The sequence below is a fragment of the Bufo bufo genome, chromosome 9 (genome assembly GCF_905171765.1).
Source record: "Bufo bufo chromosome 9, aBufBuf1.1, whole genome shotgun sequence".
In the NCBI taxonomy this organism is placed as follows: Eukaryota; Metazoa; Chordata; class Amphibia; order Anura; family Bufonidae; genus Bufo; species Bufo bufo.
In genome coordinates, this window is record NC_053397.1 from 18032343 (window position 1) to 18056995 (window position 24653).

The window sequence follows — 24653 nt, forward strand, 5'->3', positions numbered from 1 at the left end:
TACTATAATACTGCTCCTATGTACAAGAATATAACTACTATAATACTGCCTCCTATGTACAAGAATATAACTACTATAATACTGCTCCTATGTACAAGGATATAACTACTATAATACTGCTCCCTATGTACAAGAATATAACTACTATAATATTGCTCCTATGTACAAGAATATAACTACTATAATACTGCCTCCTATGTACAAGAATATAACTACTATAATACTGCCTCCTATGTACAAGAATATAACTACTATAATACTGCTCCTATGTACAAGAATATGACTACTATAATACTGCCTCCTATGTACAAGAATATAACTCTTATAATACTGCTCCTATGTACAGGAATATAACTACTATAATACTGCTCCTATGTACAAGAATATAACTACTATAATACTGCTCCTATGTACAAGAATATAACTACTATAATACTGCCTCCTATGTACAAGAATATAACTACTATAATACTGCTCCTATGTACAAGAATATAACTACTATAATACTGCCTCCTATGTACAAGAATTTAACTACTATAATACTGCCTCCTATGTACAAGAATATAACTACTATAATACTGCCTCCTATGTACAAGACTATAACTACTATAATACTGCCTCTAATGTACAAGAATATAACTACTATAATACTGCCTCCTATGTATAAGAATATTACTACTATAATACTGCTCCTATGTACAAGAATATAACTACTATAATATTGCCTCCTATGTACAAGAATTTAACTACTATAATATACGTGCTCCTATGTACAAGAATATAACTACTATAATACTGCCTCCTATGTACAAGAATATAACTACTATAATACTGCCTCCTATGTACAAGAACATAACTACTATAATACTGCCTCCTATGTACAAGAATATAACTACTATAATACTGCCTCCTATGTACAAGAATATAACTACTATAATGCTGCTCCTATGTACAAGAATATAACTACTATAATACTGCCTCCTATGTACAAGAATATAACTACTATAATACTGCCTCCTATGTACAAGAACATAACTACTATAATACTGCCTCTAATGTACAAGAATATAACTACTATAATACTGCCTCCTATGTATAAGAATATTACTACTATAATACTGCTCCTATGTACAAGAATATAACTACTATAATATTGCCTCCTATGTACAAGAATTTAACTACTATAATATACGTGCTCCTATGTACAAGAATATAACTACTATAATACTGCCTCCTATGTACAAGAATATAACTACTATAATACTGCCTCCTATGTACAAGAACATAACTACTATAATACTGCCTCCTATGTACAAGAATATAACTACTATAATACTGCCTCCTATGTACAAGAATATAACTACTATAATGCTGCTCCTATGTACAAGAATATAACTACTATAATACTGCCTCCTATGTACAAGAATATAACTACTATAATACTGCCTCCTATGTACAAGAACATAACTACTATAATACTGCCTCCTATGTACAAGAATATAACTACTATAATACTGCTCCTATGTACAAGAATATAACTACTATAATACTGCTCCTATGTACAAGAATATAACTACTATAATACTGCTCCTATGTACAAGAATATAACTACTATAATACTGCCTCCTATGTACAAGAATATAACTACTATAATACTGCTCCTATGTACAAGGATATAACTACTATAATACTGCTCCCTATGTACAAGAATATAACTACTATAATACTGCTCCTGTGTACAAGAATATAACTACTATAATACTGCTCCTATGTACAATAATATAACTGCTATAATACTGCTCCTATGTACAAGAATATAACTGCTATAATACTGCTCCTATGTACAAGAATATAACTACTATAATACTGCTCCTATGTACAAGAATATAACTACTATAATACTGCCTTCTATGTACAAGAATATAACTACTATAATACTGCTCCTATGTACAAGAATATAACTACTATAATACTGCCCCCATGTACATATGAATATAAGTCTACTTACTCCCAGAACTCAATGATGGGGGAACGTTTGTTCAATAGAGATTCACAACTGATGTTGTACATAAAGCTGGAATTGGTGTCGTTTGTAGTAGTCTCATTGGAGCACTGATCTACAAGGAAGACTTCAGTACACTCCTTTGTATTCCACGGGTTTCCACACGTGGCCCAGGGCAAGGTGTTGGTGAATGAGTGTACTAGATAATAGAGGCCCCAGACCAGGATCATAATATAATAGGTGTTGCAGAAGAACACTATCACCATAGAAGCAAAACCAAGACCTGTAGAAAGGAGACAACATTAGATACTTCACCAATTGAAGAACATGGGCGTAATTACAATGTTTGGTGGCATACTGGCTGGTATGGGGCACATCAAATAAAGGGGGTCAGTATCTACTGGTGAGTTGCAGTCAGTAATAACTGTGATGATGGACAATCACTGGAAGGCCATTCAATGGAGGAAAGAACATGGGGGATAGAGTGGAGACCAAAATATCCATATGCCTTTCAGGTCATGTTGGGACAGGGCCTATTACAATTTTGCTATGTGGCTCTTTGAGGGTGGATACTTGACCAGAGACATGACTTCCAGGTTTGAGGGCACATACCATGTGCCATTTATAATACGGGTATCCTCTTATGTGGCAGAGTGGATTTTGAGACCCTAAGGCCCAACACTCCATATGAGTGGGATCTTGTAGGAAGCCAGTTTCCGTTTGGCCTTTCTGTAGATGACAGGTCCCATTTAAATGTAGGTTACCTTTAAAAAGTGGGGCGATGTTCCACGCTGCGATTCCGCCCTGCTTCATGAATTGACCCAAAGCGATTTCCAAAAAGAACACAGGAATGCCTCCCACGAAGACGATCAGCAAGTAAGGAATAAGAAACACACCTGTGTACACATAATACACACGAATTATGCCAACAGATCAGTGTTTAACGGGGAGCAGGACCTATCAGGCACCTCCCGAGCTCCAGAGTGGGTTCACCTTGCCCAAAATCCAAAGTTGTGGGAAATTTTAAGCCCCACCAATTTCTCTACACACGCCCCAATATAGATGTTCCCTTTTGATACAATATTACCTAGGCCCCATTATTGCCTGGCCCTGTTGATCAGGGAGGGGGAGGGGAAGCAGGAGGAGCAAGGGTGCACAGAGTGGCTGGGGACTGCCCTCGAGGCACTTAACTGCGCATTTTTCATATAGATGAAAAGTACTTTTTCTCCAGAATGAAGCCACGGATCGTTAAGTGAAAGGTGTCAGAACATTTAGATGGACTAGCCCTACAAAGCATTGTGCCTGGTGCAACAGAAAATTTCCTGGTGACACATGTAATGACCTAGTCAGTGGATCACCGTTAAAGGAATAATACCATAGTGCGTAGTAGATCACTGCTAAAGAGTTACTGTGATTTATTGCTAAGGTATTTATTTCTCAGGCATTGTGTATCCCAAATGGTTGTCTATAGGCAGCAAACAGTTAACTGGCAGTCTTAGGTTGACGGTAGACAGGCTGTTCCTGCCTCCTATGGTTAGTTGTGGAAGGATTACAGATGAGTCTGGCTGTTAAACAAAACAAGCAATGCAACAGCTCACTGCAAACCAAATAAAGTACAAAATTGCATCATAATTGCAAATGCTGAACTAATAAGTTAGAGATACTTGGCAAATCGTTTTGTACAAAATTATTTGAGCCCGTCTGCCGCACGTCAAGGCAATCTCTAGTTAGACGGGTTCCTAACACTAAATATACCTGTTATGTGCCATAGCGGCTATCATATAATTCAGAAAGTGCAGGTTCCACTTACATGCTGGATCCGACTGAATTTCTGTCATTTTCGGTGCCAAAATGGCCTCCATTATATCCAGGGAAAGCAGTTACCAGCATGCACGCCGGGCCCACTCCACACCACCCCTGGCGCCACGTGGCTGCCTCCCCAGTCATGCACTCCTGACCAGCTCGTCTGTCCCAGCAGGTTGATTTTAATTAGTGTTAGTATATAGCTTGGCCTGCTCCCCCTCACTCACTGAAGCCATCTGGCACCAGGAGAGAGATAGTGTGTGGACTCTCATTGCAGTCCTTGGTGACGATGTGGCGCCAGGGGTGGTGTGGAGTGGGCCCGGCGTGCATGCTGGTAACTGCTTTCCCTGGATATAATGGAGGCCATTTTGGCACCGAAAGAAATTCAGGCGGATCCAGCATGTAAGTGGAACCTGCACTTTCTGAATTATATGATAGCCGCTATGGCACATAACAGGTATATTTAGTGTTAGGAACCCGTCTAACTAGAGATCGCCTTGACGTGCGGCAGACGGGCTCAAATAATTTTGTACAAAACGATTTGCCAAGTATCTCTAACTTATTAGTTCAGCATTTGCAATTATGATGCAATTTTGTACGTTATTTGGTTTGCAGTGAGCTGTTGCATTGCTCGTTTTGTTTAACAGTCTTGTTCTCAGCCATAGCAACGTGCCCCTGCGCTTTGGGATGTGCTGACTGACCCCCTTTTTTTTTCTCTACAGATGAGTCTGGCTGTAGTAGAAGCATCCTATAAGTCTGAATTCTGCTTAGGAGTTCTCTGCTGAGCAGGCCTAGAGGAAGGACATGTTTGAGTGAGCTACTAAGAACTAGGCCTCGTCCAGGGAACCTTCATCCATAAGACTGAAAGCTGCCGGAGAAACTACTGAACTGAGAAACTACCCCTGAAAGAAAGAGAACAGGTATTCACCAATGGTTGAGAATCACCTGAGAACTTCATATTGATGACTTGTCCTCAGGATAGGTTATTAATATCAGATCAACAGGGGGGGTCTGACTCCTGGGACCCCCATTGATCAGCTGTTTGAATAGGCTGCTGTGCTCATCAGAGCTCAGGTAAATGCTGAGGTTTCTGGACTGGAGTTCCTTGGGCCTACTAGAGGAAATTATTCTTGGGGCCCAAACCCCATATCAACAATAAAGTCAACTAAGACAGTAAGGTAATGCACGTTTATAACAATAGACTTTACTGCTGTGGGAAAGGGCTAATTGCCTCCGGCACCTGTCACATTTTGGAGACAGACTGGCCATATGGATCTATTATCTGGACAGAGACTGCAATATGTAAGAGAGACTCAGGGAGGACTACTACCATCATTGCTGCTGCCTATACGCAGCTATTGGGAAAAGCCCAAGAACTGTGCCAACTACTGATATATGTACTGCAACTCCCATCATCTGCTCAGTAATGAGAGACTATATTTATTGAAACCAAACGGGCCTGGTCATTGACCCCACCATCAACCACAGGTCCTCCCCCTACTCTCTTGCCTTGCACCCCACAATTTATCTAACATCAAGGGCACCCCAGCCACCATCAAGCAGGAACCCCGAGAGCCAGGACGCGCCCCGAGGAGAAGAAGGGTTGTGCCCTTTATTCACTGCACTCGAGGCAAAGGGAATGAAAGAGTGAGAGGGATAAGCCCCCCACATTGCCACCACCACCACTCACATCCTCTCCGGCCAGCCACCACTGCACGCACTCCCTTTAAGCATGCAGATTACCTTGAAAGGGATTAATCCAAATGTGGATCCTCAGCGGTGCAAACTGCAAATCCGCAGCAGAAATCCAAACATTACCCTTGTGTGAACATACCCTAATTAGCTCTGAGATGGTACTATTATCCTTGGGGAGATCCAGATGGTGTAAGTGTTGCACAGGCAATGCTCTCTGGGAAAAAAGTATGCAAATTAGCTTTCCCCTGGAAGGAAGAAAACTGGGCAGCTGCACTGTACAAACCTATTAAGTGCTGCGCCTCGTTTCTTGGATTGTTATTAGAAGGGGTATTCCAAATTATGTTGAGTATTATGCACTTCTTGTTACTGGGTCATTTAAGACCAACTCCAAAACACCCTGGAAATGCCCATAAACCGCCCTGTTTGGGGTAAATGTGCAGAAACTCTGCCCCTTCCTCCTTCCTTTGCAGTTGACCCCTTCCCACCCATTTCCCAGGAGTGTTGCAATTAATATTAATAATATTTTTTTTAAAAGTAGTGATCATTTATTATATCTAAAAAACAGAATGCTCCATAATGGCAGCTAATCTGGGATGAAATTGATGCAAAATACAATGTGCGCATCTATAAACGTGGCTGCGTCCACGAAAATATGTTTATCTTTTATGTACTGAAAATACAATAAAAAGATTGAAATACAATCTGGGATGAAATAATCAGATCCAAAAATGATGGACCGTTCCATTTATTGTTATGATTTTTGGATTGGACATTGCTGGGTGGAGTCGGGTCGGAGTCAGTGTCATACATCCCTTGAGGGGGTAGCTAAGGCCTGACATTGCTCGGAGCTTTGATGAGGCTGCCTGTTGTATGAGGGGTACTATTATAAGAAGATATTATGGCAGATGGATCCTTCCTCCTCCCGGTTTGCTCCACCTCGCAGCGACACTGCCTCGACATTTGTTGTTTTTTTTTTATCCCTCCCCCATTGCTGCAGATTTCCATTTTTAGAGTGTATGATTCTCTGCAAGACTGAAAGGGTGGAGGGGGAAAGACGCTCCGATTACTCATAGCAGTTTTTATATAGGCCATTCTTATTACAGCGACATGAGGAGCAATTATGTGGGGAGAGGTCACAGGAGTAGGGGGCTGCACTAATCCTGGCTAATAGAAATATGGTTTTATGGCCACTGGGAGCAAAATATGATGCAATATGAATACATTGATGGGATTTCCTGCAATAAAAAATAAAAAAAGTTGCATCATTTTGCTCCATACATAGGAGTCAGAGTAGAGGAGTAACCTGAAACTTAAAGGGGTTGTCTCACTTCAGCAAATGGCATTTATCATGTAGAGGAAGTTAATACAAGGCACTCGCTAATGTATTGTGGTTATCCATATTGCTTCCTTTGCTGGCTGGATCCAATTTTCCATCACATTATAAACTGTTTGTTTCCATGGTTATGATTGACCACCCTGTAATCCAGCAGCGGTGGTCGTGCTTGCACCAGTAACTGCAGTGATGCGGGAAGTTTTCCATGATGCAAGAGAGAGTACAGTTGGAGTCCTGATAGGGGGTTAGCTGCTGTCACAGATTTGTCTGGCTCCAGTGAGAGGATGCAGGGCTAGAAAAGGTGGCAGTGGCCACAGCTGCGGGGCACCGCGAGGGAGCAGAGGTGTCAGAGCGGAAAAGAGTCTCCCCACAAAGAAAGATGGTGATTGTGCACGGGACTGAAACAAAGTCCTTGGAGAGTGAGTGAGGCCAGTTTCACACTGGCGTTAAGCTTTTCCGTTTGCACGTGTGTGCTGCCGGAAGTCCGTGCGTGATTTGTCCGTCCGCCTCTCGGCATGTTAGCCATGCTTCGGCCATTATAGTGAAAGGGGACGGGCGGACTTCCGGCAGTACACGTGTGCAAACGGTAGTACGGAAAAGCTTAACGCCAGTGTGAAACTGGCCTAAAAGAAAGGCTGACAAGAGTGTATCTCGTATGTGGTCATCGCCAACTAGTGTGTATGCCCTCATTATGTGTGAGACTGCAACTGTTAAGTGTGTGCTAAAATCTCTCTCATATATATCTATCTATTATCCATCCATCTATCTATCTATCTATCTATATGCACCATCACATGTCCTACAAGGGTGGCATTGCTAAGTCTACATTACATAATGCTTTGTCACACCTTACAAGTCGTTGATAGTTTCAGTGTTGGCAGAGTTGGTAGAGGGGTCAATAACCTCATGAGGGCTTTGGTGGGGCCGTAACTTTTATCCCTTTTAGCTATCCCTCTCTTGGCAATAGGAGATTGCCCCAGTGCTATGGGCCTTTGGTGAGAGAGGACTCAGCACTGAACTGCTCCAGTTTCTGTTTACTGCACACATTCAATGGAAAATCCATATGCTTTGAGCTCCCCCTAGTGGTGGATGCAGGCAACCAGAATTCTATCATTTATCTCTCCTTCTATTCAGGGGATTTGGAAAAGAGAGCACCGATCCCCATAAATAAATCATGAAACAATCAGCATAGAATTATATACATGCAACTACACTTCATACATCATGTCTTTTTCGTTTTTCACAGTTTTGCACCTTTTGGCTTTTCTATGGGAGCACCCTATGATTTTTTTGTACGTTCAGTTAGCAACTATGGGAGTGACCGAGTGACAAAAGATAGTTCTCTACAGCCTCCATAATGGCTGCCGGTGTTAGCAACTTTGTGTGTGTGTTCAGACGACGCTCTCTCTCTCCAGTCATACCTAGATATCATCTAACCATGTCACGTGCCCCTTTATAGCGGCCGTTGGCGCTGCCAGTTTCTCATCAGTTTAGAGAACGGCCATTAGGGCACTTAATGGGACGTCTGGAGGACTCCAGGGATGAGTTTACATTAGGCGATGAGATCAGCAGTTATTTAAGGACATAGTTGTATCACAGCAGTAATGGAAAATCCAGAAAAAAAACTAAAATAGCTCCATGACATAACTCAAGAGGCGAGAGCCTGAGAAGACAAGAACCAGGTTCTGCCCACATCCATCACGTATGCCATTAAGGACTCTAAGAAAGCTGGGTGACGACAACCCCTGCCTGGTATGTCATTAAAGGGGTTGTCCCATCATAAAAACGTATTCAGGACCCCCAGGATCACGAGAATGGGGTTCCTTTAGAGTGAATGGTGTGGTAGTCACACATGCATGCTGCTGCTACATTCATGTCTATGGGACTGCTGGAGACAGTCGAGCGCTCCACTGATCACCAGAGAGGAATAGAGTGTGGGTCACTCCGGGGACTCAAGGACCCCTGTACAATCAGTATAAGCATGGGGGTCCCAGCAGTCAGACCCCCACCGATCAAATATTTATCCCCCATCTTGTGGATAGGTAATGTTGTTATGATGGATGACCCCTTTAACTACAAATCTTACTCTCTTGTTGGCTTTTTATCTGCTCCATCAAGAGAATGCCAAGAGTGTGCAAAGCAGTAATCAAAGCAAAAGGTGGGTACTTTGAAGAACCTAGAATATGACATATTTTCAGTTGTTTCACACTTGTTTGTTATGTATATAATTCCACATGTGTTAATTCATAGTTTTGATGCCTTCATAGTCATGAAAATAAAGAAAACTCTTTGAATGAGAAGGTGTGTCCAAACTTTTGGTCTGTACTGTATATGGAGACCATAAACAGAGCAGAGATCCAGGAGATGCTCCATAACTTCCATAGGAAAGTGTATGAGCTGAATCCAGAAGGAGTAAATCTCGCGGTAAGGGACTTTTATAATATACTTTGCACCATGGCGGAAATGTCTGACCTCAAAAGATGCAACAAAAGGCCAAAAAAGCAACAACCACCCAACAGTTGGTTCGACCGAGAGTGTAAAGATATAAGGAAGGTGCTAAGAATGGCCTCAAATAGGAAACACCAAGATCCGAACAACCCCAGTCAGAGGAAAGCCTACAACAACATACAAAGGCAATACAAAAATACCCTCAGAAAGAAAAAGCAAGGCAACATCTCAACCAAGCTCCTCCAAGATGCTCTCCAGGACAACTGCTTCTGGGAACTATGGAAGCAGATGGACAAAACCAGCAAGAACACCAACCTCCACATCCAAAACGGCAACATCTGGCTCCAGTACTTCAAGGATCTTTACAAAGACATCTCGAGGGAGGACCAAAGCCCAGAACAAAAAGAAATCACGAAAAAGCTGAAGGATATGGAGGAAAAAAATCAAAGATTTCCAAAACCCTCTAGACACACCGATCACACTGCAGGAGATAACAGAGAGGATCTCAATGATAAAGAGTAAAAAAGCCAGCGGCCCAGATGGGATCCTTCCAGAAATGATCAAATACAGCCCGCCAGGTATCCAGGCCGCATTAGTAAAACTCTACAATGTTGTGCTGAGTGCCGGCTACTTCCCCCAGAGCTGGAACCAGGGCATCATCACCCCCATACACAAGGGCGGAGACAGGTACGACCCAGCCAACTATAGAGGGATATGCGTCAGAAGCAACCTGGGAAAACTCCTCAGCAGTATCCTGAATAAGAGGATCCTCAGCTTCCTCACCCAGCACAACATCCTCAGCAGAAGCCAAGCAGGCTTCATACCAAACCACCGCACCACGGACCACATCTACACCTGTAGTGTCCCACTACGTAAGGGTGGGCACTACTAAGGGTCATATTGCCCCACCTCCTGTGGGGAATTGCTATTGTATTTTATATTGCATTGTAATGTATAATTTCATGATTATCTCCTGTACCAGGCCTGTTAGGGGTGTAGTTTCTCCTCCCAAGCTGTAGAGGGAGCTAGGGAACCCCCTAATATATATATATATATATATATATATATATATATATATATATATATATATATATTTAGGCCCAGACAGGAAAAAGAGTAGTGCAGTCCAGTCCAGGAGGCTAAGTAGCTCAGTCTAGCCTGCCTGAGGTTCCTGAGTAAGAAAAGCTCAGAAGTTAACCCAGGAGAAGAAGTTGCCTCCTGAAGATATCTAGCACCTTGAAAAGTACAGTGCAGAGCCACTTTTATCCAGCTAAGTAGAAAGCTGAAGGGCAGAAGGATATTTACAGATAGAGGATTTATATCAGAGGAAGTTTTCCCTACCCAAGGATAAAGCCAGCTATAGGGCATACGGGCCTTGGAGAAAGTCAGACAGGATCTGAGGAAAATACAGCCTGATCTGTAAGTGTTATTCCCTCTGAGTATCTTGCAAAGACTTTGCCTGCCACTTATGTGAAGCCTGCCTGTGACCAACATTGTACATGTGGAACTAACAGAACTACCTGTAAATAGTTGAACTGTTCAGTAAAAAGAAGTTCTGGTTCACTGCAACTTTGTGTACCTCAATTATTCCTACAACAAATCGGTGTGCCGGCACTGGCGCCACGAACTATAAGGGATCTTGCCACCGGCACACTAAACCTACAACACCCAGGGCACCTCACCTACCACCTGGCCTGGTCCCTATACACAGAGAGTGCCCCAGAGGATTCATGTGCCAGCCTCTCCATCACTGCTGTGCGCCTGCCCAGGGTAAATAAAAACTGTGAGTACCAAGAGCAACCCTCGGTTTGTTAACTACCCCTGTGACCTCATATTCGCTCACCCTGCAGGACTGGCGTACTGCACACCCTGCAGAGCCTCATCAAGAGCCATGTCCACAATACAAAGCATGGAAAGATCTATGCCTGCTTTGTGGACTTTAAGAAGGCCTTTGACTCAGTGTGGCATCCGGGCTAATTCCTGAAACTTCTTGAAAGCGGAATAGGAGGAAAAACATATGATGTCATCAGAAGTTCCTACACTGAGAACAGATGCAGCGTGAAGGTAAATGGGAGGAGAACGGCTTATTTCCGGCAGAGCCGAGGAGTCAGACAGGGCTGCAGCCTCAGTCCAACCCTGTTTAACATCTACATCAATGAGCTGGCGGCGGCTCTGGAGTCCTCCACAGCACCTGGTCTCACCCTCCATGACACTGAGGTGAAATTTCTCCTTTATGCAGATGATCTTCTGCTACTATCACCAACTGAGAAAGGTCTCCAAGATAACCTGAAAATCCTGGAGAAGTTCAGTAACACGTGGGCACTGCCGATCAATCTAAAGAAAACCAACATCATGGTGTTCCAGAAAAGAAACCGGAAAGCAGCCGGGCGTCCTCCCTTCCTGCTAAACAACCGTCCACTTTCAGAAACCGACAGCTACACCGACCTGGGCCTAGAAATCAGCCAATCAGGGAGTTTTAAGAAAACAATGGAAACACTGAAAGACAAGGCGAGCAAAACCTCCTATGCCATCAGAAGGCGTCTGTATCACCTTAAAGCACCAGTGACCGTCTGGCTAAAAATCATTGACACCATCATCGCCCCAATCCTCCTGTATGGCAGCGATGTCTGGGGCCCAGACATACACCCAGACCGGGCAAAGTGGTACTCTGGGCCAACAGAACTATTCCACCTAGAACTCTGCATACACTTTCTCCAGGTCCACAGGGGCACCTCGAACAGCGCCTGTCGAGCAGAACTGGGCAGATTCCCACTCTACTTTGCTGTCCAGAAGAGGGCGCTATCATTCAGAGCCCATCTGCATAGCAGCAGTCCCAGCTCCTACCATCACAAAACTTTGCTACACCAAGAAGCCCCAGAAAAACAAAGAGCCCTGCAACAAGGCACCCAAACCCAGCCTTCCCAAGCCACCAACCAATATAGCCTGACAAAGGGCGAAATCCAGAGGACGATACACAAGAGCAAAGAGGAGTATATCAGCGTCTGGAGGAACGACATACGAACATCCCAGAAGCTGACAGTATACCAGGGCCTGCAGAGGGAGTACAAACTGGCCCCATATCTGGAGGAACTCCCCAATCCAAAAGACCGACAGATCCTGAGCCGCTACAGACTGAGCGCCCACAACCTGCCATTGAATCCGGGCGTCACCCAGTGGCGTACCTACCATATAGGCAGACCACGCAGCTGCTATGGGGCCCGTGAGAAAGGGGGGCCCGCAGTGGAGGAGAGTCCCCGCCCCTGTCTATCTTCCTAACTGTCTCCCGTCTGCTAGCCCCGCCTCCTAGCTCCGCCTCCCGCCTGCTAGTCCCTGAGAAGATATGAGGGGAGGTGGGAGTTGTGTTACTCAGCTTTCTCAGACTATTCTCATGTCTCTCCCCATGTGCCATGCAGGACAGCAGAAAAGCTGGGTGCTATTACATCATGTAATGTCACTCAGATTTCCTGCTATCCTGCAAGGCATCAATGTAGATAATAAGAACATGGAAAGGCAGGGGGGAGGGGTTCACCCAGCTTTCCCAGAGACTCATATCTCTGCACATGTCTCATGCAGGATAGCAAGTAATGTCCGTGTATCCCAGCTGTCCTGCATGACACAGAGGATGGGGGGAGGGGAGCACTCACTTCATCAAACTTTTCCTATGTCTTTTCTCATGTGCATGTGCCATGCTGGACAGCAGGAAAGTTGGGTGGTATTACATCATGTAATGCCCCAGATTCTTGTCAATATATGCTGAACACCGCAGGAACCTACTAGATCCCATTCACTGTAATGGGTCTGTTGGGTTCCAGCGTGAGTACTGCAATTTTGTAGAGCAAAATATTGCTGCACGAGGTGGGAGAGGGGAGACGTTAGGGAGGGTAGTGAGAGGAGCCAGGGCGCATAGTGGGAGGGACTAGGAACGGGCATGGGGGCCCAAATAAATTCTTGCTATGGGGCCCAATGATTTCTGTGTACGCCCCTGGCGTCACCGACAAAGGTACATGCCCAGGGAGAGCAGACTGTGCCAGCAGTGCGACCAGGAGGTTGTGGAGGATGAGGCTCATTTCCTGCTGCGGTGCCCCAAATACTCAGCAGTGAGGGAGACTCACTTCAGGAGACTGTCTGATCTCTGCCCAGTAGGGTGACCACATTTCCAAACTGCCATTCAGGGACACCCGCCCCGGCCCCCCCGCACCCATGTCCACTCCCCAAAAAATATGATTTTTGATACTTTTTAAAAAAAATTAAGTCACTTAGTGATCAGTTGATGCTACTGTGCCCCATCAGATGCTGCCAGTGTGCCAATCAGTTGATGCTACTGTGCCCCATCAGATGCTGCCAGTGTGCCAATCAGTTGATGCTACTGTGCCCCATCAGATGCTGCCAGTGTGCCGATCAATTGATGCTACTGTGCCCCATCAGATGCTGCCAGTGTGCCGATCAATTGATGCTACTGTGCCCCATCAGATGCTGCCAGTGTGCCCATGAATTGTCGCAAACTGTGCCTCATCAGATGCTGCCAGTGTGCCTATCAATTGCCGCTACTGTGCCCATCAGATCAGATGCTGCTAGTGTGTCAATTAATTGTCACTACTGTGCCCCATCAAATGCTGCCAGTGTGCTAATGAATTGTCGCTACTGTGCCCCCATCAGATGCTGCCAGTGTGCCCATGAATTGTCGCTACTGTGCCCCATCAAATGCCAGTGTGCCCATAAATTGTTGCTAGGCACAGTAGCAACAATTCATGGGCACACTGGCATTTGATGGGGCACAGTAGTGACAATTTACGTGCACACTGGCATTTGATGGGGCACAGTAGCGACAATTCATGGGAACACTGGCAGCATCTGATGGGGGCACAGTAGCGACAATTCATTAGCACACTGGCAGCATCTGATGGGGGGCACAGTAGCGACAATTCATGGGCACACTGGCATTTGATGGGGCACAGTCCATCAAATGCCAGTGTGCCCATGAATTGTCGCTACTGTGCCCCCATCAGATGCTGCCAGTGTGCCCAACTGCCCATGAATTGTCGCTATTGTGCCCCATCAAATGCCAGTGTGCCCATAAATTGTCGCTACTGTGCGCCATCAAATGCCAGTGTGCCCATAGATTGTCGCTACTGTGCCCCATCAGATGCTGCCACCCAGTGTCAATTGCCCCTATTTGCTCACCTTTTGGAGTCATATAATGGAGATGGAGTGACTGTCTCCTCATCTGGTCACTGGTGGTGGTGGAGCAGGGCAGGGCAGTCTTGCGCCGGTGTTCTTCCAGTCAGGACTCGAGGAGGCACTGGCGTCTGGCAGCCGGTGGGACACGTGGTCACCCTATCTCACCAGCTTGGTAGCTCTGTAGGGGCCCGGGCCTATGATGCAGTGCTCCATGTCCCCGGCCCGGTCGCCTCTCCCCGGTGTTGCTGTGTCTCCAGGAGACAGGCACAGTTTGAATCTTGTACCTGAGCGACGGCGGCCGCCTATTGGCTTTGGGGACACCACGTGACGTCTCTGGGGAGTGAAGGAGGAGGCGGCGGGGGCGGCGCAGGGTTTTCTTCTTCTCACTTGCTGGGGCAGCTGCGTGCAGTGTGCAGGGTGTGGAGTCGGAGCCGCAGAGAGAGCGGGACATGGTGACGTCACTGGTTGCTACACGCCAAGCGGGGCAGCCGTAGCAACCAGTGATTTAGGATGAATTAATTACAACAGCACTGCGGCAGCAGCGGCAGTGAATGTTGCAGACTGGCAGGCAGTTGATTCCGGGACTCTCTATTGTCCCGGTTTGAAGGCTCCCGGGACACGGGACAAAAACGTAAATTACGGGACGATCCCGGGCAAACCGGGACACGTGGTCACCCTACTGCCCAGACTTCACCTCCATGGAGGAGGAAGAGAGACTCTCCATACTGCTGGGGGAAGAGGAGAACACAGCGGCCACAGCAGCACAATATATTACTGCCTGCCATAGACTGAGAGGAGCCTGATATACCATGGACTCCTATACCCCCACCCTGGATGTGTCCCCATCTCCCAACCCTACCCAATTATTTCCCACTTGCTTTGGCAACGCTAAAATGTATTTAGTCCTGCCAATAAAGCTGATTTGATTTGATTTGATAGATAGATAGATAGATATAAGATAGATAGATAGATAGATAGATAGATAGATAGATATGGGATAGATAGATAGATAGATATGGGATAGATAGATAGATAGATAGATAGATAGATAGATAGATAGATAGATGAGATAGATAGATAGATAGATAGATATGAGATAGATAGATAGATATAAGATAGATAGATAGATAGATAGATAGATAGATAGATAGATAGATAGATAGATAATAGATAGATACATAGATAGATAGATAGATAATAGATAGATAATAGATAGATAGATATAAGATAGACAGATATGAGATAGACAGATAATTAGATAGATAGATAGATAGATAGGAGATAGATAGATAGATAGATAGTTAGTTAGTCTCTTACCTCCACCATTCTTGTAGCAGAGGTACGGAAATCTCCATACATTTCCCAAGCCAACAGCAAAACCCACACAAGACATGATGAAATCCATCTGACGGGTCCACGTCTCTCTCTCTGGGATGGGTATTTTGACTGGTCCCATAGCAGGCAGCACCAGAGGAGCGACGACAGCCTTTTCATCTGTTTCCCCGCCACCTGCTGGCTCCGATCCCTCCATTTCTGGGACCCCAGAGCTCCCATCTTTCTCTGCAGAAAAACAAGACAACACATCTCCATGTTAGGTCACAGTTACAATTATTATTTCTGTTTAAATATATCCTGACGTCATATCATTCCGACACACAGCTCCAAAAACAGAGAGCTAAAAGATAATATGTCTCTGCAGCCACCACTAGAGGGAGCGCTCTGCAGACTGTTCATGCATTCTGCGCAGTCATAACAGGGTGTGCAGCAAGCTCATGAGCTCCCTCTAGTGGTGGCTGCAGGCAGAAAAAAAGTTTTATCATTCTTCTCTATTTCTATGTAGGGGAATTGGCACTGTAGTATAACTCCTCTATAAATCACATATCACCTGGATAATAATTATACGTTGTTACTTATGATCATAATTAGTTCTCACTGTACTGCACAGACATTACTTCATGTAATTGCACTCCTAATTGGTTAACAATTATCTCCTAATTAGTTTCTCCAATTGAACAAATTTATATCAGAGCTCTGTTAACAGAAGTATAAGGCCGGGGTTCTGCGATATCCGACAAAGGCAAAGTAATTTAATGCAATGCCCATAGGTTAACATTAGAAGGGAAAAAATGTGGATCTACCATGAGTGAAGTACCATACAGGCCTCTAAGCTCCCCCTAGTGGTGACTGCAGACATTTTTTACTTCACTTTATGCCTATGCAGGGGATTTGGAGCAGCGTTCACCGCCTAGAAGGTATATTAAGAAAGTATTCGGCACAGAATGATTTCGGAGGATGAGGTGGGGGAAATTCTTGGCTTATAGTGACCTACAGAAGCTACATAATAGCCCTAGCAGCAAGGGGGGAGGGGACAGAATAAACATGAGATCACAAACAATTGTCAGGAAGGTCAATGGGTTATTTCAGTGTGTCTTGGCCTTGGAGACAGAACAGAACAGAACTGATCAATACTCTTCATGTCATTTACAAGGACTCATCTGCCTTCTCCAGTTGTGCTTATTGCATTTCCTCACAAAATGTTACTCCCTTTCCTAGAGATTCTGTTCGTTCACCAATATTGATTCGGTATAATTGCATTGAGATATATATAGAAACTTTAAATATTTATGGCGAATTAAAGATAATGCAAACTGCACAGTATATTATTAAACACCAGTCACAATATAGAACAGAGAAACATCATCTAACATTATTACTGTCAGTTCTACAATGCAGTCTCCAATGGGCAAGAACATATAATACTGCCTCTATGTACAAGAATATAACTAATATAATACTGCCTCCCATATACAAGAATATAACTACTATAATACTGCCTCTATGTACAAGAATATAACTACTATAATACTGCCTCCCATATACAAGAATATAACTACTATAATATTGTTCCTATGTACAAGAATATAACTACTATAATACTGCTCATATATACAAGAATATAACTACTATAATACTGTCTCCTATGTACAAGAATATAACTACTATAATACTGCTCCTATGTACAAGAATATAACTATATAACTACTATAATACTGCTCCTATGTACAAGAATATAACTACTATATTACTGCCTCCTATGTATAAGAATATAACTACTATAATACTGCCTCCTATGTACAAGAATATAACCACTATAATACTGCTCCTATGTACAAGAATATAACTACTATAATACTGCTCCTATGTACAAGAATATAACTACTATAATACTACTCTTATGTACAAGAATATAACTACTATAATACTGCTCCTATGTACAAGAATATAACTACTATAATACTGCTCCTATGTACAAGAATATAACTACTATAATACTGCCTCCTATGTACAAGAATATAACTACTATAATACTGCCTCCTATGTACAAGAATATAACTACTATAATACCGCTCCTATGTACAAGAATATAACTACTATAATACTGCCTCCTATGTACAAGAATATAACTACTATAATACTGCTCCTATGTACAAGAATATAACTACTATAATACTGCCTCCTATGTACAAGAATATAACTACTATAATACTGCCTCCTATGTACAAGAATATAACTACTATAATACTGCCTCCTATGTACAAGAATATAACTACTATAATACTGCCTCCTATGTACAAGAATATAACTACTATAATACTGCCTCCTATGTACAAGAATATAACTACTATAATACTGCCTCCTATGTACAAGAATATAACTACTATAATACTGCCCCTATGTACAAGAATATAACTACTATAATACTGCCTCCTATGTATAAGAATATAACTACTATAATACTGCCTCCTATGTACAAGAATATAACTACTATAATACTGCCTCCTATGTACAAGAATATAACTACTATAATACTGCCTCCTATGTACAAGAATATAACTACTATAATACTGTCTCCTATGTACAAGAATATAACTGCTATAATACTGCTCCTATGTACAAGAATATAACTACTATAATACTGCCTCCTATGTACAAGAATATAACTACTATAATACTGCCTCCTATGTACAAGAATATAACTACTATAATACTGCTCCTATGTACAAGAATATAACTACTATAATACTGCTCCTATGTACAAGAATATAACTACTATAATACTGCCTCCCATGTACAAGAATATAACTACTATAATACTGCCTCCTATGTACAAGAATATAACTACTATAATACTGCTCCTATGTACAAGAATATAACTATATAACTACTATAATACTGCTCCTATGTACAAGAATATAACTACTATATTACTGCCTCCTATGTATAAGAATATAACTACTATAATACTGCCTCCTATGTACAAGAATATAACCACTATAATACTGCTCCTATGTACAAGAATATAACTACTATAATACCGCTCCTATGTACAAGAATATAACTACTATAATACTGCCTCCTATGTACAAGAATATAACTACTATAATGATCTCTTTATTTAAACTCAAGCAACAAAATATTACAATATATTTACAATAAAGTCATAGAAAATAAATTAAATAAAGTTACATCACAAACATTATACAGATGCTGACACATGGACGTTCTTCCACTACACATTATTGCAGTTATTTTTCTCAACTTCTATCTTATCGCACAATCATTTCTCTCCAGCACAAAGGACCAGAAAGACGCCTCTTGTCTCCCGGCTGCAAACTCATGAGCATTGCTCTTCAGATAAGTCTCCTGTATGGATGGAGAAGACATCAGATCTCTCCTGAGAAACTCGCCTGCCGCCTGTTCTTATTCTTTACACTGTTCACATTAAGAGGTTATTTGCAGTCTTATTCAGGTCACTTAAACTTCTTTGCCCTTTTTTCCTCCTCCCACTGCTGTGACCTGTAATGCCCCATCTTTTGGTGGACACTGAGGAAACAAGATCTTCTTTCTGACGGTCATCCTCAGGATGGAGTGAATGAACTTTCTCCATTTGTGCCTCTTCCTTCTGATCTCCTCCCAGTGCACTGTAACGTCCAGAAGCTACTTCCAGTACCGATAGCTCAGGTGTTCTCTTTACTGTGCAGTTTTTCCTTTTTACTATCTGGAACCCATCATCATCCAGACTGGTCTCTGTGGCTGGAGCAGCTGGCTCTGTGGACAGGGTCTCTGTGGCTGGAGCAGCTGGCTCTGTGGACAGGGTCTCTGTGGCTGGAGCAGCTGGCTCTGTGGACAGGGTCTCTGTGGCTGGAGCAGCTGGCTCTGTGGACAGGGTCTCTGTGGCTGGAGCAGCTGGCTCTGTGGACAGGGTCTCTGTGGCTGGAGCAGCTGTCTCTGTGGACATGGTCTCTGTGGCTGGAGCAGCTGGCTCTGTGGACAGGGTCTCTGTGGCTGGAGCAGCTGGCTCTGTGGACAGGGTCTCTGTGGCTGGAGCAGCTGGCTCTGTGGACATGGTCTCTGTGGCTGGAGCAGCTGGCTCTGTGGACATAGTCTCTGTGGCTGGAGCAGCTGGCTCTGTGGACAGGGTCTCTGTGGCTGGAGCAGCTGTCTCTGTGGACATGGTCTCTGTGGCTGGAGCAGCTGGCTCTGTGGACATGGTCTCTGTGGCTGGAGCAGCTGGCTCTGTGGACAGGGTCTCTGTGGCTGGAGCAGCTGGCTCTGTGGACAGGGTCTCTGTGGCTGGAGCAGCTGGCTCTGTGGACAGGGTCTCTGTGGCTGGAGCAGCTGGCTCTGTGGACATGGTCTCTGTGGCTGGAGCAGCTGGCTCTGTGGACAGGGTCTCTGTGGCTGGAGCAGCTGTCTCTGTGGACATGGTCTCTGTGGCTGGAGCAGCTGGCTCTGTGGACATGGTCTCTGTGGCTGGAGCAGCTGGCTCTGTGGACAGGGTCTCTGTGGCTGGAGCAGCTGGCTCTGTGGACAGGGTCTCTGTGGCTGGAGCAGCTGGCTCTGTGGACATGGTCTCTGTGGCTGGAGCAGCTGGCTCTGTGGACATAGTCTCTGTGGCTGGAGCAGCTGGCTCTGTGGACATGGTCTCTGTGGCTGGAGCAGCTGGCTCTGTGGACATAGTCTCTGTGGCTGGATCAGTTGGTTTTACAAGTGTGACCCCTGCAGGGTTGGCTGGTTCTGTAGACACGCAGGGCCTCTGTTCAGGTGCTTTGGTGGCAGCTGGTTCTTCAGGCGTGCTGAGCTTTTGTTTCGGTAATTCACTGATAACTTTTTTGAATATTTTGCTTCTTGGAAGGAATTTCTCTTCGGTGGCTGGTGATATTTGTGAAGCAGCACCCATGGGTGGCAGATCAGTCTCTACAGCAGGGTCACTGGTACCTTGCCTTCTAACAGCATTGGGATTGACAGTTTCAGGGACTACATCTGTAGTTGTAGCGACATCCTCCTGGTCTTCCTCCATGTTTTCTGTGAACATCTCCTCAGTAATCTTGTTGTGTTCTGCGTGCGGACAGTCCCGGAACGTGTGGCCCTGTCCTAAGCACAGGTTACAGATGACCGGGCCTGGGCACTTGTCCTTTACATGCCCCAACTGTCCACATAATTAGCACTTGGTGTGAGAGCAGCTGTGGGCGAAGTGTCTGCCCCCACATCTATGGCACAGGCGCGGCTGCCCAGGGTAATAACATATCCCTCTCTCAGACCCCAGGTAGAAGGAGTGCGGCAGATGGCGGGTCACCCCCTTGTGTTGGACGAGCTGAACTCTGACAGTGTAGCCCCCATTCCGTATACCCTCCTCATCATAGATTTTTGCTGGCCGGCTTTCTACTATACACTGTCTGTTCAGCCAGAGCTCCAGATCGGCCAGCGCGACCACCTCTGACTGGAAGAGGACAGTGGCCGTGACCACCTGGGGCCTAGACAGCTGGATTAATCTGAGGTGCTCCCAAATCTTGTTCTCTTTAGTATCATTATAAATGCTCCAGAATAAATCCAGACTGTACTGAAGCTTAAAGCTGACATCATAATTCCTGGTGGAAGGAAAATGGATCAGAGCGTCCACCTCAGAAGCCTTAAACTTCATGAACTCTTTCAGAAGAACTTTCCCAATATACAGTCTGGAGGTGATGTTCTCCTCTGGTCCTGTGAACCTGATTCTGACTACGTTCCTCCTCTGAGGTGGGGGGTTCGCCGGCCTGGTGACATTAGAGAACGGTCTCCTGTACTGAGGTTGTTCAGCAGATGGATCTGTACTCGGCCTCTCCTCAGCTGCAGATAGTCCTGTCTGCGCTGTGGAGAGCTGAGGGTCCTGTACAATGTCTGTAACCTCTGCTGCACGCTGTGTAGTTGGTTCAATTAGGGGTGAATTGTCGCTCGCAGCACTGAGCGGGGTCTCACTGACCATATCAGCACATAGAGTTTTCTTGCTGAATCACAGGACTGACACTAGAATTAAATTCATCAGTGCTACAAACAAAGTCCACTGTGCTTAACCCCTTGCTATCTGGCACACTTTGTTCTGCAGCATTTGCAGAGGTTGATGGCTCAGACCCCAAACATGGTTCACACAAGAGCTGTGATCCTCCAATCTCTGCCCCCCCCTCCCCCTCCCCCTCCCCCATATATTATAGGGTTCCTCTGCTTCACAACATTGCGACCAGTCTCATATTCAGTTTCTTTTTTTTCTAAGAATTTCTCTCCTTTTCACAACATGGGCTCTAGATTCTTTCTTTTTGTCACTTGCCCAGTTTTGTATTTTAGATATTATACTTTTATCTTCCTCCAGTACAGCCACGTGTGCAATCATCCAGACACTCACACTTCATAAGCTTTGTTTTAGGATCAGACTCTTTGCTCATTTCATCTCTTAATCTGTGGATCTTCATTTCAAGTTTAAATACATTTTTCCTGGTCACATTTATGTTTAAGTCAGAAACAATGCTACATTCAGAAGACTCACCAGCCACCATTTCCAAACTCTCCTCTCCATGCTGCAGGCCACACTCCAGGCTCTGGGCTTTCCCAGGATCATCAGCCCAGCTTCCCTCCCCTCCACCTGGGTCAGAAGCCATGCCCCCTCCCTGCAGAGAGCTCAGCAGCACACGTCTATCCTCTCCTATGGACAAGAATATAACTACTATAATACTGCCTCCTATGGACAAGAATATAACTACTATAATACTGCTCCTATGGACAAGAATATAACTACTATAATACTGCTCCTATGTACAAGAATATAACTACTATAATACTGCTCCTATGTACAAGAATATAACTACTATAATACTGCTCCTATGTACAAGAATATAACTACTATAATACTGCTGCTATGTACAAGAATATAACTACTATAATACTGCTCCTATGTACAAGAATATAACTACTATAATACTGCTCCTATGTACAAGAATATAACTACTATAATACTGCCTCCTATGTACAAGAATATAACTACTATAATACTGCCTCCTATGTACAAGAATATAACTACTATAATACTGCTCCTATGTACAAGAATATAACTACTATAATACTGCTCCTATGTACAAGAATATAACTACTATAATACTGCCTCCTATGTACAAGAATATAACTACTATAATACTGCTCCTATGTACAAGAATATAACTACTATAATACTGCTCCTATGTACAAGAATATAACTACTATAATACTGCTCCTATGTACAAGAATATAACTACTATAATACTGCCTCCTATGTACAAGAATATAACTACTATGGGGGCGGAGCCTGGCTGTGTAGCTGGATGGCTGCAAGTTGCTGAGCTCCTCAACCTTACCGGCGAATTAACCCCTAAAATAAGCTCACAGCACCGCTAGGATGGGCAAAACGGGCAGGGATCGATTTAAAGATCAAGGGGATTCGACTCCTGTGAGATCCAGACAGCCTGACATGGATCAATTTGCTAATAAGCAACCGAAGCTGAGGTCGGCTGAGACCCCCAAGATGGCGCCCGCTCCAGCCCAGGCATCTGACATGGAGGAAGACACAGATGGCGGCAGTGTCTCAGATGCCTCGACTAACAAATCGAGGAAGCAGAGGGGCTCATTCACTAAAGCGGCACTTTTGGAAGTGATGAATGCGGCTTTAGCCCCTATTAAGAGGGACCTGTCTGAGATTAAAGAGGATCTCCGGAACATGGGTCACCGGGTGTCGGATCTGGAAGGCGCGCAGGAGGCGGCTCTCCGGAGAGAGGAGAGAACATACAAGGCACTCAACTCCCACACTGACCTGCTGAATGAGGCGCTCCTGAGGGTCGAGGACCAGGAGAACCGGAGCCGCAGGAGGAATCTAAGGATTCGCGGGCTCCCAGAATCCTTTGCCAGCGAAGCGCTAGAGAAAGTGGCGCATGAGCTATTTTCCGACCTGCTGGGGCCTGAGAGAGCGGATCGGATCGTTATTGAGCGAATACACAGAGCGCTTAGGCCCAAACCTAAGAACACCGATCCCCCACGCGACGTCATCTGCGGCCTCCTGAGTTTCGTCGATACTGCAGCACTCATGAGAGCTGGGAGAGAAACGGATCATCTGCAGTATGAAGGTACGCCGGTCATGTTCTTCCAGGACCTGGCCCCTTCTACTTTAGCTAAGCGGCGCATCCTTAAGCCGCTCTTGGATGCCCTCAGAGCAGCAGCTACCCCGTTCCGGTGGCTATACCCGTTCGGGATCGCAATCCTCAAGAACGGGCGTCAGATCTCCATCCGATCGCCGAGGGATCTTCATGCTAGCTGGGCTCAACTAGGGCTGAGCCCGATCGAGATCCCTTCATGGATGCCGGCCGACATGGCAGATCCTCCTCTCCCGCCACCCCAGGCAGCAGAATGGCGCCCTGTTTATAATAAAAGGTCGCCCAAGGCCAGGGCTGAGAAGTCTGATCACCCTCCTACCTGAGCATGAAGATCTTGAAGGGATCTCTGTTCTGTTCCTGCTCCATTTGAAATACCTGGGACTTAGTGCCTTATGGTGACTTGCCCTGGAGCTTCTCTGTTCCCTGAGAGATGTTGACCTGAATTTAGGCCAGCCATGTCCACCTGTTGTGGAAAATATTGTTTCAGCGTGCGGCTGATGCTTATTGAGTTCCAGAATTTCTTCTGGTTCACTTAAAGTTATGGACCTTGTCTATTGCCTGTTCATTTCTAGTTTGCAGGGGTTAACCCGGTATCACCTTTGGGTCACCCCCTTTTCCTTGTTAGATGGCCAGTCAATGGCCCTCTATAGCTCTGCGGGACCCCCCACCTGACAGACCCCGGCTGGTAGCCGTGATGAGTAAGGGT

General features: G+C 44.7%; 1 protein-coding gene across 2 annotated transcripts in view; it reads right to left on the bottom strand.

Annotated features, from left to right (window-relative positions):
• LOC120978498 (sodium- and chloride-dependent creatine transporter 1-like) overlaps nt 1–24653 on the bottom strand; it is a 90533-nt gene that overhangs the window by 27930 nt on the left and 37950 nt on the right. For both annotated transcript variants that reach the window (XM_040406664.1, XM_040406665.1), the window contains exons 2-4: nt 15777–16019; nt 2767–2898; nt 2009–2285 (exon numbers count right to left, since the gene is read on the bottom strand). In XM_040406664.1, the coding sequence (XP_040262598.1) occupies nt 2009–2285; nt 2767–2898; nt 15777–16019 (652 nt within the window). The remainder of the gene's footprint in view (nt 1–2008; nt 2286–2766; nt 2899–15776; nt 16020–24653) is intronic.